The following is a 17,702-nucleotide window of genomic DNA, read 5'->3' as shown; positions in this document are numbered from 1 at the left end:
CCTCTGTCCCCAGTCCCCCACCCCCAGCTCCCTCCCACGGTGGGAGCCCCCCCCCACAGCCCTCCCACTGGGCTCTGTCCCTCCAGTCCAGCTCAGACTTCCATCTGATCACGTCTCCCTGCTTTTGTCCCTCATGTCTTCCCCCTCCTCACCGTGCCCCTCCAGTACGGGCTCCTTCCGAGGGAAGAGATGAGGATGAACAAGGCAGGGTGCAGCCTTCTCTTACCAGAGCAGTAGGAAGGGAGCCACCACCCCCCGGGCTGGAAACTGAGAACCTCAGGAGGGGAGTTGGCCTCACTGACGAGGGCTCAGGAGGAGGGTGAATCACGCGCTGGAGTTTTCCACCAAGTACCTGCCCTCTGTGGTTTCAAGGCAAGGCTCTGGACCTTTACAACCACTACCCTTTTCCTTGGGATTTTCCTAGAGAAAGTGCCCAGAGCATACCTCGAGAAGCCTAATCTAGAAAGGACACAGGTTTATAATCACACAAGACCTGAGTTTGAACCCCTCCTCTGTTCTGTCGGTCAGGTCAGCTAGGCAAGGATCTGAGCCTCAGTTTTCCAATCTGTAAAAGGTACAAAACAAGACCTACCTACTTTTTATAGTTAAAGACAATATGGTAAATTGCTTAGGAGATTGTAGATGCTTCAGCAGGGGGGTGGGGGGTCAGTGGTGTTTGCTGTGTGTCCTCTGGAAGCGGGGGCAGGGATGGTGTGGCGTCTGGTCCCAGGCAAGAAATAATAATGCTCTGGTGATCTCTCAGCACCAAGGCACGTAACTGGGACTCGTCTGATTGCCTGGCCGCCATCAGTGGTGAACTGGTATTTGTTGAATGAACGTGTGTGACCCCTGCTATGTGCCCAGTGAGCTTATGCAGAGTGGGGTGCTCCTCACTGGTCCTGCACACGCCCTCATGGTGCTGGGTGCAGGACCGTCCTGTGGTCCTTCATTCAGAACAGCCAGTGCCTCTTTCAAGACAATGAAGGTAATTTCTCAGCCCCAGGTGGTGTGGAGGGAGGGGAAGTTGTGGGGAGAAAGGGAAATTTCCCTTTGCATGAGCTTCCCCTTCGTATTTTAGAACTTCCCAGCAGGGCTGGGGTGTGAAGTTAGAATCTCAGTCTGTAGTTTTCCATCAAGCAGCCTCACTGGGTGGCTCGCAGGCCCCTCACAGCATCTCCTATGGGGTTCCCCAGCGCAAGAAAGCGTGAGTGAGTCTCAATTCTCAGACTCCTTGCCTCTGTGAAACCAGAAGGCAGACAGGGGGTCAGCCCTGGCAGAGCTGTGCATGGCCCCAACCGGAATTTACACTGCAGTTACCCCTGCCCGCAGCTGGGATGATGTGACCTGCATTGCTGCATCTGTCCCTGCAAGTTGGGTCTACCACAGGTCAGCCATAGAGCTTAGTGCAGCGGGGACACCAAAGTCCACAAGATACAGAACAGCAGCGGCAGCCTTTCTGGAACAAAACACCCAGCCTCCCCATGAAGGGGAGCAAGAGGAAAGAGAATCAGACTGGGCAGAGGGGAAATTTCCTGGCTCATTCATTCATTCAAAAATTATATTTCATGCCTACAATGTGTCGGGCTTTCCACAAAGACCTGGGGTTACACATGGACAAGCAGTCCTGCCTCCTCTCCTTCACCTTGTAGGAGAATTAGCTGCCTTGTTGGTCCCGGACTCCTTTTAACTTTGAGCCCCACCTTCCTCAAGGCTCCCCTCGCTCCTGCAACTTCCAACCCCTAGTGGGTATTCAGACCAAATAGTAAACTCCTGGAGGCCGGAGATGCCCATCTTTGCAAAAGGTAGGAATCCCTAAATTACCTGGAAAGCCTACCTAAGACGGTTTCCAAACTGGGAAGGGCCCGGAGACAAGTTGGAAAATGGTTAAATGCCTCAGTTATCTTGCTGCGGTGAGAACTGTGAACCCCATAAAATGGTCTCCTCACCAACTTCATCTAAGCCCTTGCATGCCTTTAGAGAGCCTGGCATGGAACTTGTTTCCTGAGCATCTAACTCTTGTTCTGCAGCATAATTGTTTCCCAGACCAGAAATATCTAAAAGATAGGGGACACATTTCCTGATTCTTTGTTTCTGCCTTCAACATTTAATACAGTGCTGACTCAGTAGGCATTTGATGTTTATTGGATGGATGGATGCAACTTGAGGAAAAAATTGATCCGAGTTTTCCATTTTGTGGAAAGGCACTGCTCTCCCAGAATCAGGGGATAGATTAGGGCTTGGTGGACTCAGCTCCTGCTTTTCTTGGACAATACTGCTGGTGCTGGGCAGGACCCTGGGACCACAGGATGCAGAGTTATTCTGGGGCTACCTCTCCCTTGCCCCCCACCCCCAGAAATGCCTAGCTCAGGAAATAGGTAGCCTTTTTTCTGGGCCCAATGCCCCTTGATGCGAGGGGCTGGGGAGGCCAGCAGACTGCAAAGATGCCTCTGAACTCTTCCTGGGCTTTTGTGTTTCATTGATGGCCCAGTGTTGTGGGGCTGGAGTCTTGGGAAAGAAGCTGGATTTGCTCAAATATGTCCCCATGGCAGCTCTCCCTACACCCTCCACTGGATTCCAACAACACACTGATCTAGGTCTTATTATTTCCATTTTATAGAGGAGAAAATGAGGGTTCAGAAAGGTGAACTGGCCCCAGGTCCCAAAGCTAGTAGGTCAGAGGGCTCGGACCCAAGCCAAGACTGCAAGCCTCTATAAAGGAGTGCACTGAGCTGACTGTGGTGCGTTTGAGTTGGTGCACATTTATCTGAGGATAAGGAAGGAAGGACCGTGTGTCCGTGTGCACACGGATGGATGTGAGGCATGTGCAAGGTCTGAGGTATGTGACCCAAGGCTCCAAGGCGGCCTGGTGGGCTCGGCGTCTCGTCGGTTCTTCCCTGTCTGCAAGGCCTCTGCTTGCAGCTCCGGTGAGCTGTGTCGCTTCTCTCCGTTCAGCCATCACTTGCCCAGGTGCCCCTGTGCCTGCCTTTTGTTATTTGTTTTTTGTTTTTTTAAGATTTATTTATTTATTTCAGAGAGAGAGCACGCACGCGCAAGGGGTGGGGTGGAGGCAGAGGGAGAGAAAGCCTCAAGCAAACTCCATGCTGAGCGCCAAGCCCGAGACGATGATGCAGGGCTTGATCCCACCATCCCAAGATCATGACCTGAGCCGAAACCAAGAGTGGGATGCTTAACCGACCAAGCCACCCAGGCGCCCCTGTGCCTGCCTTTCTTCTCTAACAGGTGGAGCTGCTAGACAAGAGGGGTCCCCTTCCTTTTGTGTCTTCTTCCTCGAAGAACTGCAGGATCCAGTATCTGCCCTTCCAGGCAGAGAAAGCAAATGGGACAAATAGCAGCCCCTCCCCTACCATCTCCGCTAAAGCCAAGTCCAGGTATTCCTGCTCCTGTTCCCCGACCCCAACACTGACAAGTGGTTTTTCTCTCGCAGCTTTGCCTGTCACCCCCCTGGGTTCTTAGAGCAGATCACCCTCATCCATCCCCCGCAACTGGTTTAATGACCTCACACTGCTTGGCACTGAGTGACTGAAAGGGCTCTCACACCCATGACCTCATTTGAGCCCTACAACAACGCTGTGTGCAGGCAGGGGCATGGTATTCCCTCCATTAGAAACACGTGAAGACCTCAATTGTGTGTGACTTCCACAAAGACAAGTTAGGAGCAGGTCAGGGCTGGGCTCTGCATCTCCTGAGCCTCGGGCCAATGGATTCTTTTCACCCTATATTAATGAATCTCCTAAATAGGATTCGAATCGCCATTACGGAACTGCCCGCAGGCATCCCCTCCCTGGTCCAACAGCTGCTCGCAACTGTGGCCAGATGGCTGGAGATACAGCCAGCACACCCTCAGAACGGCCTTCCCAGCCCACCCCACCTAAGCCAGCAGCCTCCTTCCCAGACCCCAGTCACTCTTCATAGTACTTTGCTTTCCCTCCATAGCATCAGCCACAACTTGTTGTTGCAGAAATTCTATTTTTGCACCCCATAGCATGGAGCCACATAGTAGGTGTTCTGGAAATATCATCAGATGGATGGAGATGCCAGGTTTCTCTCGCAGATTTACTTTTCCCACCTACGGCTGTGACTGAGCCTGGCACGCTTGGGGGATGCCCAACCAGGTGCTGTCCAGGAGGGAGCAGCCAACGCCAACAAACGGGAGGGCTGCGACCACTAACTTTGATAAGTTTTCCAAACAGCAACCAGAAAATCAAAACCTGAAGACTGGCAATGATTTCAGTGCCCTTTCCCACTAACTGACTGGTAAAACAGACCAGGGAAATTGCCCAGGGAATGCTGGGCGCCCTTGGTCTGCAGCTCTAAGAATCGCAGACACTCCCCCAGACACCAGCAGAAGAAGGACCATCCGAGTGGGGGGGACACGGGCAGATACGGAAACCTCCACACGCTCAGGGAGAAACGCAGCTGTGTGTGTTCGGGCACTTCACACACACACACACACACACACACACACACACACACAGAGGTAAGTGTGCCCCAGCTCCACACACAGAGGCTGCAGACACACCTGTGGGATCCTCTGGGGCCCAGGCCACGCCCACTGACCCGGAGGTTGGACAGGCTTTGCCTTCCACCTGCATCCTCTCTGCAGCCTGACCTCAAGAGCTCCTCTGCGCCCCTCGGGCCTTGACCTCGAGCCGGGGTCATGGCAGTGCCGCCCCCTTGTGGCCACGTCCTGCGGCGCCGCATCCGGCATCTGTCCTGAGCAGAAGAGCGAGGTGGTCCCGAGGAAGTGGGGTCCCTCTGCTGGCTGACCTGGGGTAGTGCCCGTTCTGCCAGGGCTTGCCGCCACCTGCCGCCTCAGGTCAGCAGTCACTGCTGTCCCGCGCGTGCCCCTGGCGCAGGCCCTGGGCAGGCGCGCGCGCACACACCGTTTTGGCAGGCGGGGTCAGGGAGGGGAGCGTAAGGGGAATGTGGGCGGAAAGAAGCCCGACCACGCTTTCCTCATCCTTCCTCTAGCTAGGGCTCAGGTCCCCCTCGTGCCCACCTCGTTGCCCTGCTCATTCCGCCCAGCGAAGGAGGAGGGAAAGGGCTCTGGGGGGAGCATGGACAGAGTGTGACAGACCCCTCTGGTGTGAGTGTCTGAAGATGGAGGCTCTCAGCTAGGCCCCACTGTCCTCCCCCCGCACCACCATCCCCTCTGCTCATGGGTCACAGGAACTCAGTGAGGGAAGGAGAGACAGAGAGGAGGCAGGGGGCGCTAAGCCACAACTTTAAAGCGAGGAGGTGCTCAAGGCAGCCAAGGCAGAAGCGCAGGAACCAGGCGGAACAGCTGGCCATCGGTGGGGAGAACATGGATTTAATGGAATGAACGGTAAGAGGGGCAGGGCTCTCACTCTACCCACCAGCCCTCACCCGGCCTCCCCAGGCCTGTCTCAAAGGGGGCGCTCTTGATACCAGCATCTCACATCTGTTCGGCCACCCCTGGAGCAGGGAAGTTCTGGTGGGAGGCACCAAGCCCCCGGTGGGTTCCAAACTATCCCCTTGCGTCTCATCTACCGCAGGTGGAGACAGAGATGCACCGTGGAGCCGCTTCGGCAGCCGTCCCCACAGCCAGGCCCATGAGCACAATCCGGGGCCCCGCGGCCCTAGCAGTGAGACTCTAGTTCTGTGAGTATGAGAAGCGATGTCCTGGGTGTGGCAGGGGCTGAGGGTTCTGCTCGCTTCCATCCAGGCAGGTCCTCAGCTGGGCACATGAGCTGGCGAATTCTCTGCAAGGGGAGTGGAGGTGGTTATCATGAGCTGGCGTCAGGCTGCCCGCTTCCCCCATCGGCTCACCAGGGTCTGCCTGCCGCCCCCCGACACGTGCCCTCCAGCTGCCAGGCCTCTCATCCCAGCCTGTGGCTTGGAGGCATCAGTCTCTTTTTGAGACTTGTGAGCACTCGCTCTGTCCCTCCCCAGCAGCCTCACCAGGCTCGGTGGCGCTCCTGTGTACCAGCTCCTACCCTGGTGGACATCTGTCTATCCTCATGGGGCCCTACGTCATTGTCTTGGGCTCCTGCCCTTCCCCATGAACCCCCTACCTCTCTGAAGGAGCCCTTGAGGGTGCCGAGTTTATAGAAGCTCCAGGCAGGGATGCAGACCATGGAGGACAGAGCCAGGAACCAGCCCAGGGCATCGCCCCACCACGGGTATGTGTACTTTTTGTTGTAGGTCAGCGGGGTGTATTTGATCAGGGAGAAGAGGAAGGTGGCCTGAGGAGGAGAGTAGAAGAGAAAGGGGCTGGGAGAGCAGGGGCCTTGCATCCTCCATGACCCCTGGAAGAGCTCTCAGACATCAGTCACACTGCAAGCCTGGACTGGCCTCTGGGCTTGTCTGGGTCAATCAACCCCCAATCCCCATCCACATTCTTCTTCTTCTTCTTCTTCTTCTTCTTCTTTTTTAAGATTTTATTTATTTATTTGAGAGAGAGAATGAGAGAGAGAGAGCATGAGAGGGGGGAGAGTCAGAGGGAGAAGCAGACTCCCCGCTGAGCAGGGAGCCCATTGCAGGGCTCGATCCTGGGACTCCAGGATCATGACCTGAGCCAAAGGCAGTCGCTTAACCGACTGAGCCATCCAGGCGCCCCCCAATCCACATTCTACTCAAAATCCACACCCCCCAATAGAATTTCCAGGGTGCTTCCCTATCCCTGCAGTGCCCCGTGCCCCTGGGCACCTCTACACAGGGCTGTCCCTCAGCTAGGACATGGTTACATGGCTGCTGATGTTTTTGGGTGTTTAGGCTCCAACATCATCAGGTGGGGCTGCGAGGGCCTCAAGGGCAGGGGGTCATGCCTCCTGCATTATACCCTGCATCTAGTGGGCGCTTGGGGGAGCAGCTAACACACAAGATAAAGCCCCAGGAGGCAGCACCTAGTGGCTTACGGCCTAGACTCTGGAGCCACGCTGCTGGGTTTGATCCTAACTCACTGCCATTTTCTCGCTAGGGCAAATTGCTTACCCTCTTTGGCTTCGGCTTCATCCATAAAATGAGTATAATAGTAATTCTTCATGGGGTTCTTGTGCAGATCAAGTGGGTTAAAATGTGCAAAGCACCTTATGCCTGGCACGAAGTGCACGCTCTGTAATGGCGTTATCGCTGTGGTTATTAGTATCACTATAAGCAGCCCAATGCATTTGGGTTGCCGTCCTGCCTGTGACACTTGACTCACATTGTGGTGTTGGTCAAACCATCTGGCAGCTCTGGACCTCAGTTTAACCTTCTGTGAATTGGAAAGGAAGAATCTATCTTGCTAATCATTTTCTAGAATCCAACAGGAGGATGAGTGAAAATCTGAAATGATTTTCAATCCCCGTGGAGAAGTCCCTTCTAGAGCTAACAGCCGATCTATCCTCCTACCACCACCATCTCTCTTTGCCTTCATGTCGCTTTCCCCCTGAAGGTTCTCTTACTGTGCATACAGCTGGGGTGAGGAAGAGCCAGCAATATTTGATAAGAGGCCACGGCCTGTATCCAATCATATCTTCAATGTTGTCATAGAAGCGCCCGGCTCCTACCAGGAAGAAGAGAAGGAAGGAAGGGGGAGAAAGGACATTCTTCAGCATCCGAGGCATGGGCTGGATGAGCAAGGACCAAGAAATAGAAGATACCATGGCTGTCTTTCCAAATCACTGCTGGAAGCATCTCTTCCCGGGGATTCATAGGCGTATGTAGCAGGGGGCAAAACTTGGCGTAGGCAAAGATAATGACTTTCTGAACATCAGGGTTGTGAAGGGCAGACGAGGTTTGGCTAGAACAGGATGTGGGCCCACTCGGGGCAATCTGGGTGCGGCCATAACCAGGAGGGTGCCAAAGCAACCTCTGGAGGGCCCTTCCAATGGTGGTGATTTGGGATTCTTGAGATTTTTGAGGTCGAGCAGGGGAGGAGTCCCAGGAAAATGTGGGTGAGAGCAGTAGATGACTCTTTTGTCCAAGGGCCCTGAGGTGGCGATGAGCCCTGGGGTTAAGACCTGGGGGAAGAGTCACTCACCATAGACCCAAGCCACACAGAGGGACTCAAAGATGGCCACAAACAGGAGGCACATGCCACTGGCTGCATAGTAGTCAAAGAGCTGAAATACGTACATACCGCCCTGCCGGGGGAAGAGAAAAAAAACCAGAACTGTATCCAGAGGGAACAGACAGATTTACCCCCCTGGCCTCCAGCCTCACACCCATGGACACAGAGTAGACCTGGTGAGGATCACAGGGGACAGATAATAAAACAGAATATAGTTTGGGAGCTGTGAGGCACTAGGGCAGATATGAGACAATAATTTTTTTATTATTATTTTCGGAGAGAAGGTGGATAAAACAGACAGCTATTGTTAGCTCATCCCTGAGAACATTTAGGGATTGACCCAGAAGTTGGAGACGAAGCGTGTACTTTCTGGCAGACGATCAGGACTGAGGCCGTCATCAGTACTGTGAAGCTGACAAGCTCCATCTCCTTCCTTCTCCCTTGAGACGAAACACAGAATAGTACCCATCCCCAGGGCTCCCTTCCTCCCTTTGAAGTCTGTCCCGGGAACATGGTTCCGCTGCCTGGAAGTTATGGGAGCTTGCTGGAGAGGCAGTTTTTCCTAGCCCAGAACTTCCTGACCATCTTTCTCATACCTCTTAGCTTTCCACAGAGCCAAATCACCCCTCAGCCACCCCCAGAGGTAGGTGGCTAATGTTCCAAGGCCAGAGGAAGGCCTCAACTACTTGGAGCTCCCTGTGGCTGGAAAAGGAGGGAGTCCCAGAGCCCTGAAGCCCGGGGGGCCTGCCCAGCTTGACTTCTCTTCCTCACCCGGTCCCCACCTTCGAGCCTCCCAGACCCTCACCTCTGTGAGCATGACCAGCCCGACGAAGAAGGAGGTGACAGACACGCCCAGGATGAGGAGCTCCCTCCGGTTCTTCTTGCGGAAAACACGGGGGTACATGTCCACCAGCGCCGTCACCAGGCTTTCTACGCACACAAACTGGATGAGAGGGCAAAAGAATTGGAGGGAAAGAGAGCTCCCAAAATACGCTGCTGCATCAGCCAGCTCTGGCTTCTTGCTCCCAGGCTCAGCCCTGCCCTGTCCCTGTCTCAAGTCCCCAGGGCCGTCCTGGTGTGCTTAACTCTGGACCTACCCTGCAGAGCCACTCTTGGTCCCTCAAAGGGCCTCCACCTGTGACATTTGCCCAGTCCCCAACTGTCTTAAGGCCCCTCGGGACTTGGGGCTCAGCCTCCTGTCCACGGCTCCCCTTCCTCCAGCCCACACACACCCACTTTTCTCTCAGGCTCCGCGTGACCACCTCTTGATACCTGGCTGTCCAGTCCCAGGAGGACGACCATGAAGAAGAAGCAGCAGGCCCAGAGAGGAGAGAAGGGCAGCATCACCACGGCCCGGGGGTAGGCGATGAAAGCCAGGCCGGGGCCTACAGCAAGGAGCAGAAGAACACAGCCCAGTTTCTGGGCTGCCTCCAGGCCACGTGTGATCCCAAGGCTGCCTGGCGTGGGTCATGCAAGCACAGGAGCCAGAGGAAACCTCGCCCCACAGTTACAGTCATCACCCCCAGCCTCCCCTGGGAGAAGCCACTCGAACCTCCACCTGCTCCCCAGATCTCCAAGGCACCGCCCACTGTGTTCTCCTGGGAAGGAACAGAACCTACAGGCTGTGGGTGTAAGGACTTTGGGAGACGGAAAGGGGGCAGATCACCTGCATTTCTGCAAGCCCTATCCCAGATCCTCAGGGCTCATTCTCAGGACCTATTGCCCCAAACCAGAGGTTTCAGACTTAAAAAGAGCTCAGAGCCGCAGGTCATGATTCTGGAGTCCCGGGATCGAGTCCTACATCGGGCTCTCTGCTCAGCAGGGAGTCTGCTTCTCCCTCTGACCCTCTTCCCTCTCGTGCTCTCTATCTCTCATTCTCTCTCTCTCTCATATAAATAAATAAAATCTTTAAAAAAAAAAAAAAAAGAGCTCAGAGCCGGGCAGGCCACGTATATTTGTGCAGCTGACCCAGGCTCAAATGAGCACAGGCGGGGCTCAATGATACCTGCCGTCATCATGACCCCACCAAGGCAATCGCTGTGTTCTTTCTGCAGAGATGCTCCCAAAGAAAATACCTCCAAGACTAGATTGAACCTGGGGCCACCAGTTTGCCACCTCTGCACCCAGAGCCTTTCCTGTCACCCTACAACGAGTGACCAGGCATCAATTTCAGAGTACCATTGACGTACGGCCTCTCAAACAAATTAATGTTCCTCTCAGCTGGCTCAGATGACAGGAGCAGATACACATGCCCACGCCCGGGTTCATCCAATGGAAGCTTCCTCTGAGAAACAGTATGACTGTGACCTTGGATGGTCATTTACCTCTTCGATCCCCACCTGCCACACTGGTGGGATGGGGATAATACCAGTCCTGCCTCAAAGCTTTCTATTGCCTGGTGCAAACAAACTGCTTCCTGCAGTGCCCGGCATAGAGCAAATGTTTAATAAAAGTGAAACAGCATCATTTTTAATAAGAATCAGTGATGTCAGTTCCCAGTGCTTGTCACTCTGCGTAACAGGGCGTGCTTGGGAAGGCGATGATGAACCGCTGTCTGGCTGCAGAGGGCCAGAAGGTGGTCCTCAAGAGTAGGGGAAGGGCAAGAGACATTTACAGCTTACCCAGGTGGGGGACTGGTTCTTGATTTTATTTCAAAGCAACAACAGGGGGCGCCTGGGTGGCTCAGTGGGCTGAGCCTCTGACTCGGTGTCGGCTCAGGTGCTGATCTCAGGGTCCTGAGATTGAGCACCCCCCCACCCTCTGGGGCTCCGTACTCAATGGGGAGTCTGCTTGAAAGTCTTTCCCTCTGCCCCTCCCTCTACTCGTGTGTTCAGTACTCACGTGCTCTCATTCTCTGTCTCTCTCAAATAAATGAATCTTTTTTTTTAAGATTTTATTTATTTATTTGACACAGAGAGAGAGAGAGAGAGTACAAGCAGGGGGAGTGGCAGAGGGAGAGGGAGAAGCAGACTCCCTGCTCAGCAGGGAGCCCAGTGAGGGGCTCGATCCCAGGACCCTGGGATCATGACCTGAGCCGAAGGCAGACGCTTAACGACTGAGCCACCCAGGTGCCCTCAAATAAATAAAACTTTAAAAAATAAAATAAAAGCAACAACAGGGGCACCTGAGTGGCTCAGTCAGTTAAGCGACTATCTCCATTTCAGCTCAGGTCATGATCTCAGGGTCCTGGGATCGAGCCCTGCATCTGGCTCTGCACTCAGCCGGGAGTCTACTTGAGATTCTCCCTCCCTTTCCCTTTGCCCTCTGTCCCTCCCCCAGCTCACGCTCTCTCTCTTTCTCTCTAAAATAAATAAATAAATCTTTAAAAAAAATAAAAAATATAAAAGCAACAACACTGCATGGTGAAAAGGAGGAAACTGTGCCAACATAAACTTATCTTTCAGATACATTTTAAAGTGAGCAAAACAAGGCAAAGCGCAGAACAGTGTCTACAGTATATTGTCAGTTGGTTTTCTAGAAAGGGGGATAAGAAATAGAAATAGTGATATGTTAAGCGTGTATGAATGTTCACGTACGTGTGTATGTGTGTGTGCACTTTTCTTCTCACAGATGCCTAAATTGTTTCTGGAAGGAGAAACACAAGCCTGGTCACACTGGTTGCCTCCAGGGTAAGGAAGTGGAGGCCAGGTGTGGGAAACACTCCCCATATACCCCTCCACCCTTTGAAGCTGGGGTGAGTGTGGATGTGCTCCCCTAGGTCTTCCCAGGGATGCGTCCACTGAAGGGTGACCGTGGGTCAACCCCAGTGTAGGTGACAATAGAAAGGCGTCCAGATCCCAGTTGGCGAAGGTTCAAACAAAGCTCGCAGAACCCACCCCTGGCACCCGGGCCCCCAACACTCACCAGATTCGGCCACCTCAGAGATGGGCACCCCCTGCTCCTGAGACATGAAGCCCAGGACAGAGAAGATGGCAAACCCGGCCACGAAGCTGGTGCCGCTGTTGAGGAAGCAGAGGGCGATGCAGTCCCTGTCGGGCAGGCAGGGGGGCAGAGACAGGCCAGGTCAGCAAGAGGATGCCAGCAGGAAGCCCCTCAGATGGACAGACACTCACCCCAGCCCTTCACGCAGGCCAGACGGGGGCTGCCTGGCAGGATCCAGATGAACATTCAAGGGGTGGGTTCTGCCTGCCCGCCCCCACCCATTAGCTGAGACTTGGAGTCAGTCACAGTAGTCACTAAAGAATAAGGTTCTAAGGAAGTAAAATATTCATCTTAAAATTACGAACTGCCGCACAGCCTCCCCTCCCGCCATATTACCACCACACCTCTTGGGACGCTACCCCTCAGACACAATTCAGTTTGGCACGCTAATGTGGAGGATATGTATAGACACGGACAATCCCAAGCCACACATAATCCTCATCCCCCAAATTTGATTTTGAAATGCATGATGTGATTTTTTTTTTTTTTGTTTAGCTTGAACTTGGCTGAGATGGTCTGATATGAACCCAGTCGGCTGGAGGGAGCCCTGGGGAGGGGGACATGAGATGGGGAGCAGTGAGGTAAAAATAGGTAAGGGTTCAGCGTTGGCTGGGGCAAATGAGGCTCCCCTGCATGGCATGATGAATGACTTCTCAGGCTCGAGCCCACTAACCTCTCCATTAGCCAGCGGGCTGGGCCCCCACTGTGGCTTCCCAGCCAACCACAGCCATCCCAGCCTTTGGAGGCAATCCCTCTGCCCATGCTGCACTTGGCTCCCTTTCAGCAACTGGGGGCCCTGGGGCATGGGAAAGTGGGGTGAAGGTGGGCGGGGGGAGGCAAATCCATGAGCGGTTGCACCCTCCAAAGCACCCCTGACCTGGCACGCTGGAGGGGCAGGGGAGAGGCGGGTCGGCGGCCCAGCCCCCACCCCTCCGATCACCTGTAGCAGTTGTTGTGGTACTTGTTGTAGCTGCCCAGGGCGGTCAGGCACCCTAGACAGATGGCGAAGGAGAAGAAGATCTGGGTGCCCGCGTCCATCCACACCTACACAGGGAAAAGGCAAGAACGTTGCGCCCCAGGAAACCCAGGCCGTCTGGGCTCCTTGGGAGCATGCAGGCCGGTGGCCGACGCTGCTCTCCGCCTGCGACCCGGCTCTCCCAGCGGGCCCCCCGACAGCGTTCCTCGGGCACTACCGGGATGGCGTGGGCAGCAGGCACTAGGCGAAGCCTGAAGGACCCAGGGTGGCGGAGCCTGGGAGGGAGCTCTGGGACTAAGCCAGGCCTGGCACCAACTTTCTGCAGCGGAAATAAAGCCCTGATTCTGCCTCCACTTTCTCCCTTCCTGGGCCCTCCTTGCAGTATGACCGGTTTGGAAGGAATCCAGGGGCAGAATCTCTGGAGCTAGGGGGTCCTTCATATCAGTGCCGTGGCGAGAATATAGCTTTGCCCCTCGCCCCTCAAAATCCGCTGTCTGGAAAGCAGGAAGAGGCATCCTCAGCTCACAAAGTCAAGAGGCTGGACAGGAATGCGTGTACTTTGTACTCCTTGCGGGGAAGAGCTCTGTGGCTAAATCCGGGGCCCGGCTAGGACCGGTATTGTCTCAGCTGGCCTGGCCGGCCCCGGGCATGTTATGATTTAGATTTAACAGCTACAATAACATCCCAAAGAGAAAGCACATCAAGGCGAACAGGACTAGGCAACCCTGACGATCCGCGGGAGGTGGGGTCCCGGGGCCGCAGACCCTCCCCAGGCGACTCCTGTCTTCAGAGGATGTGAGCGCCACAAGGGAGCACTAAGCTACGGGTGCAGAAACCACCAGGCAGGCGGCCTAACCTCTCTGGGCTCCCCATTTCTTGTCTTTGCCTTGTCCTGCCCTAGCAGCCCTCAAAAAGGCCCCTGCTTTCCTTCCCCTCACGTCAAGCTCCCAAAGCTCACACCCACCAAAGCCTCAGCCGCCATGTGTCCGAAGCTCCTCAGTCCCTGGCCCGCCTCTCGCTGCTTCCCTGACCATCATGACTGCCCCCAACCTCCTTCGCTGTCTTGTCACACGCGCCCCTACCAAAGTGCCCATTTCCCCAGCGTTGTGGTGGGTCTCGGGGACCCATCGGCAAGTCCCCGTTGAGATACTGGATCTCTAGGACTTCAGGAAAACGCAGAAATCTGTATTATTTTCAGAGCTTCCCGAATGATCCTAATGTCAGCCAGATGTGGGAGTCGCTGTCCTACAGGTCCTGAGAACTGGTGGCCCGCACCCTCTCCTTGCGTTATATTCCATTTCTGCGGGAAGCGGGGAACAGCCGGAAAGACGGTGAAGAAAAGGGGGAACATCTCTAGCCTCCTGTCCCTTCTGCTCACTGTGAACTCCGTCCCCTGACCCAGGCCCAGAGAGGGAGGGCTGGGAGACACCCCTATTTACCTGGGGGCCCACAGCCACCAGCCCAGGTCATCTCTCCCCAACAGGCCGTCCAGGAGATGGCCCAGGAGCCTCAGGTCTTGGAAGTTTGCTCCCCGGGCCTGGCAGTGCCCAGGCTGCAGACTGACCCACGAGTTAACAGGGAAACGCTCCGCTGCCCTCAGAGCCGTTCTGCGGCTGCCCACACACAGGCAGGGGCCGCAAATCCCATGGTGCTGAAGTTTCAAGAACTTGGGCTTGGGGAAAAAAAATAAGAAAAATTGTGACTTGGCAGTTCACCCTGCCTTGAGGGGGACAGACTACGATTGGGTTGGGGGCAGAGGTTAATGAGAACAGAGGAAAATGCAGCAGGAGGGCTGAGAGTTCAGAGGGCGAGGGTCAGACCCAGAGCCTCTGACTAAAGCCCGCTTCCCGGGAAGCTTGGCAAGCCCCCCCTGCTCTTGGCCCAGCTGCAGCCTGACAGGCCTGCTGGGATGGGGAGAGGAGTGGGGTCAGAGAAGGGGCCGCAGGAACAGCAGAGCAAGCTGTTCTGTTCCCCACCACAGGCGACCTGCTCCCTGACCATGCCAGCAGCCCTGGTTTCTAAAACAAAGCCCCGATGTGTCTTTGGCTATGACAGGAGACTGACCAAGAATAAAACAAGTGTGAGACACACCTGGTGGAGTGTGGGCAAAAGGGAGAGGTCTTCGGGGGAGCAGAGGAAGACAGGGACCTCTAGAAGATCTAGGAAAGATGTTTTCAACTTTGAGCTCAATCCCAACGATGATTATATTTACTATTTGTAGGAAGGCAATAGTGCGTAATGGAAAAAGCCTGGGCTTTGGAGTCACATTGAACTGGGTTCAACTCTTAACTCTATTAATTACCAGCTGTGTGATCTTGGGCAAGTCACTTAACCTCTCTGAACCTCACTTTTCTCATCAGGGAAATGGGTATAATAACAAATAAAATAATATATGTGAAGTCCTTAGCACATAAGTTAAGTATGAGTTCCCTGTCCTTCTGGAATAATTCAAAGCAGCCCTGAAAACTCTCACATTCATACTTTTTGGAAAATGCATAGCATGGTCATCAAGACAGCAGACTCCTGAAGACTACTTGGCATAAAACCCAAGCTCCCCCACGTGCTAGTTTTGTGGATTTGGGGCAAATTTCTCAAGTTTTCTACGCTTGAGTTTCTTCACCTGCAGGATGAAGCTAACAGGGACTCATGGGGCTGTGTGGGGTCTCCCCGGCATCATGCCCTCAGTAAAGCGCCTGGCAAATAGCGAGCGCATAATAAGTGTGTTTGTTGTTGCTGTGGTTACTTCAAAAAGGCAACTCACCTTTCAGTGATGATTAGGTCCCACAGATGTCAAAATAAAAAGACCCATTCTAATCAATGTTCCAACCACCTCCCTAAACAAACCCTTCATTAGAAGAGCTTCACATGGAGCTTTCAAAGGTTCCACAAGGGCTCTTTGAACACCCTACCCCCGGCCCCCGCTGCCCTATCCATCTACCGAACAAAGGCAGCAGAACAAAGGGCCGGGCAAGGGAAAGAAACGTGTCCCCGGGAGAGTCCGGAGGCTCCAGGAGCCCCTCCCATGTGTGAAAGGGCTGAGCCCCAGGGAACCGGGAGAGGCAGCCCCCTGCCTGAGCTGCCTGACACTCAGCAAGCCTGGCAGCAAGAGAGGAGGGAGCCAGATAAAGCCAGCATTGTCTCTGCCTGCCTCCCCCTCCCAGACTGAGTGCTTGGCAGACAGAGATGTCTCGGGTCTTTGTGCCGGCTAGCAGGAGTTTTGCACCTTTCTCAAGTGCCAGGCAAATGCCAGTTGGAACTCTCACACTTCCTGGGGAGTGCCAACTACATTCATTTAGGGCTCCGGCAGGGGCATCACCCCTGCAGACTGCTACTCTGTTCGACAACAGAGGCCTAGCTGCAGCCAGAGACTGGGACCCAGAGGCCAAGAAGGCAGCTGGGCAGCGCAGACCAAGCCTGGCCCTGGAAACATCTCCCTCCTCATGGCTTCAGAGGACTTGGAAGGCACATGCTCCCTGCACAGCCTACAGCTGGCTAGAGTTGGAAGGGTGGTACCCTGGACGGCAGATGAAAAGAGGTTTTATTCCCCGCAGTAACCCAGACACGGAATCATGGCCTTGTTAGCGCTCAGAGTTTAAGGCCGTCTGGTCCACCTTCTTCACGTTTGCTGCAAGCTGTCATCTAACAACGATGACACCTAGAACAGACCTGTCGCATAATAGATGTTCTGTAAATATTTTGCTGAATGGATGAGCTTTGAGAAAAACAAAGATGAGCAGATGGGGACTTTGCCTTCAATTCAAGAGATCGTAAAGCATATGGGATTTGTCATCATTCGGACCCAGCTGCCAGTTGCAAATGTGAGGATGGGAAATGCGTTAAGCTCCCTAGGCCTCCCTTTCCTGTAAAATGGGGACACCTCATTGGTCTGCCGTGAGGGTCAGCTGCGATGCTGCATGTAACAACGACGGGGACGTAGTTAGTGCTCGATCGTTGTTGACTATAAATAGCTGATCAGGACAAACGAGGCATTGGTCACAGAAGCCGAAAATCCGTTCCAGAAATACCAGACCCCTCCCTCCTATTTCTCTGTCAGCCTACCTGCCCGTCTCCCTGCCTGAACATGGCTCCTCCTTCCCAGCCTGACCCCCAAGCGAAGGCGGACAGCTGCTTAGCCACTGGTTCACATGTCTGCGGTTCCAGAACAACAGTGGAGCCCTCCCGCACAGGAGATCCAAGCCACCCTCCAGCCCTGGCCTTCAAAGCTGGCCCCCACGACCTCCTGCTTGCTATAGACTCTCCACCACAACACTTGGGTTCCAGAGAAGTCAAAGGGCTTATGATTCACAAGATAAAAGTACACTTTGTTTGGCCAGCCACTTACTTGCTATGTGACCTTGGGCCTTGTTTGCTCATCTGTTCAGTGAGGAGTTTACACTGGTTGATCTCTGGGGGCCTTTTAGTTTCAATGACTACAGTTCCACCGTTTGCTCCCAAGCCTGACTACAGCCCGTGGGCTTCACGTGGAGATGAGGCAGCGTCAATCCGCACCTCCACTATGTCTAAGAAATGCGGGAGGGAAGGATGAGCCCATAGCCCACCAGATCATTGAGCAGGACCTAGCACACAAGGCTGCTGGACTCCGTGGGGAGCTTTTGGAAGATGAGTGCTCTGGCAACTGCCGGTCGCCAGTAGAACTCAGGATGGCAGGACTTAACTCTGCCAGGTTGGCTGGGAGCCGTGAGAAAAATGCAGCTGCTGGATCCCCCCCAAATTCTGCCCAACAGGGAA

The 17,702-nt window shown here is 54.4% G+C and overlaps 1 protein-coding gene across 3 annotated transcripts in view; it reads right to left on the bottom strand.

The window, feature by feature from the left end:
- Window positions 1-5,621: 5,621 nt before the first annotated feature.
- Window positions 5,622-17,702, bottom strand: part of SLC6A13 (solute carrier family 6 member 13) — a 35,171-nt gene continuing 23,090 nt past the window's right edge. For 2 of the 3 annotated variants that reach the window (XM_028121132.2, XM_028121133.2), the window contains 8 exons: window positions 12,918-13,021; window positions 11,900-12,024; window positions 9,308-9,420; window positions 8,841-8,978; window positions 8,006-8,108; window positions 7,428-7,528; window positions 6,057-6,227; window positions 5,622-5,744 (listed from right to left, as the gene is read on the bottom strand). In XM_028121132.2, the coding sequence (XP_027976933.1) occupies window positions 5,622-5,744; window positions 6,057-6,227; window positions 7,428-7,528; window positions 8,006-8,108; window positions 8,841-8,978; window positions 9,308-9,420; window positions 11,900-12,024; window positions 12,918-13,021 (978 nt within the window). Of the gene's footprint in view, window positions 5,745-6,056; window positions 6,228-7,186; window positions 7,238-7,427; window positions 7,529-8,005; window positions 8,109-8,840; window positions 8,979-9,307; window positions 9,421-11,899; window positions 12,025-12,917; window positions 13,022-17,702 lie in introns of all 3 variants that reach the window. The other variant, XM_088025535.1, reaches the window with a different exon arrangement.

This window comes from Eumetopias jubatus, unplaced genomic scaffold, assembly GCF_037043125.1.
Source record: "Eumetopias jubatus isolate StellerSeaLion01/CBP00866 unplaced genomic scaffold, mEumJub1_p1.0 scaffold_8, whole genome shotgun sequence".
Lineage (NCBI taxonomy): Eukaryota > Metazoa > Chordata > Mammalia > Carnivora > Otariidae > Eumetopias > Eumetopias jubatus.
The sequence above is the reverse complement of the archived record's forward strand: the minus strand, read 5'-3'. Positions and strand labels throughout refer to the sequence as shown.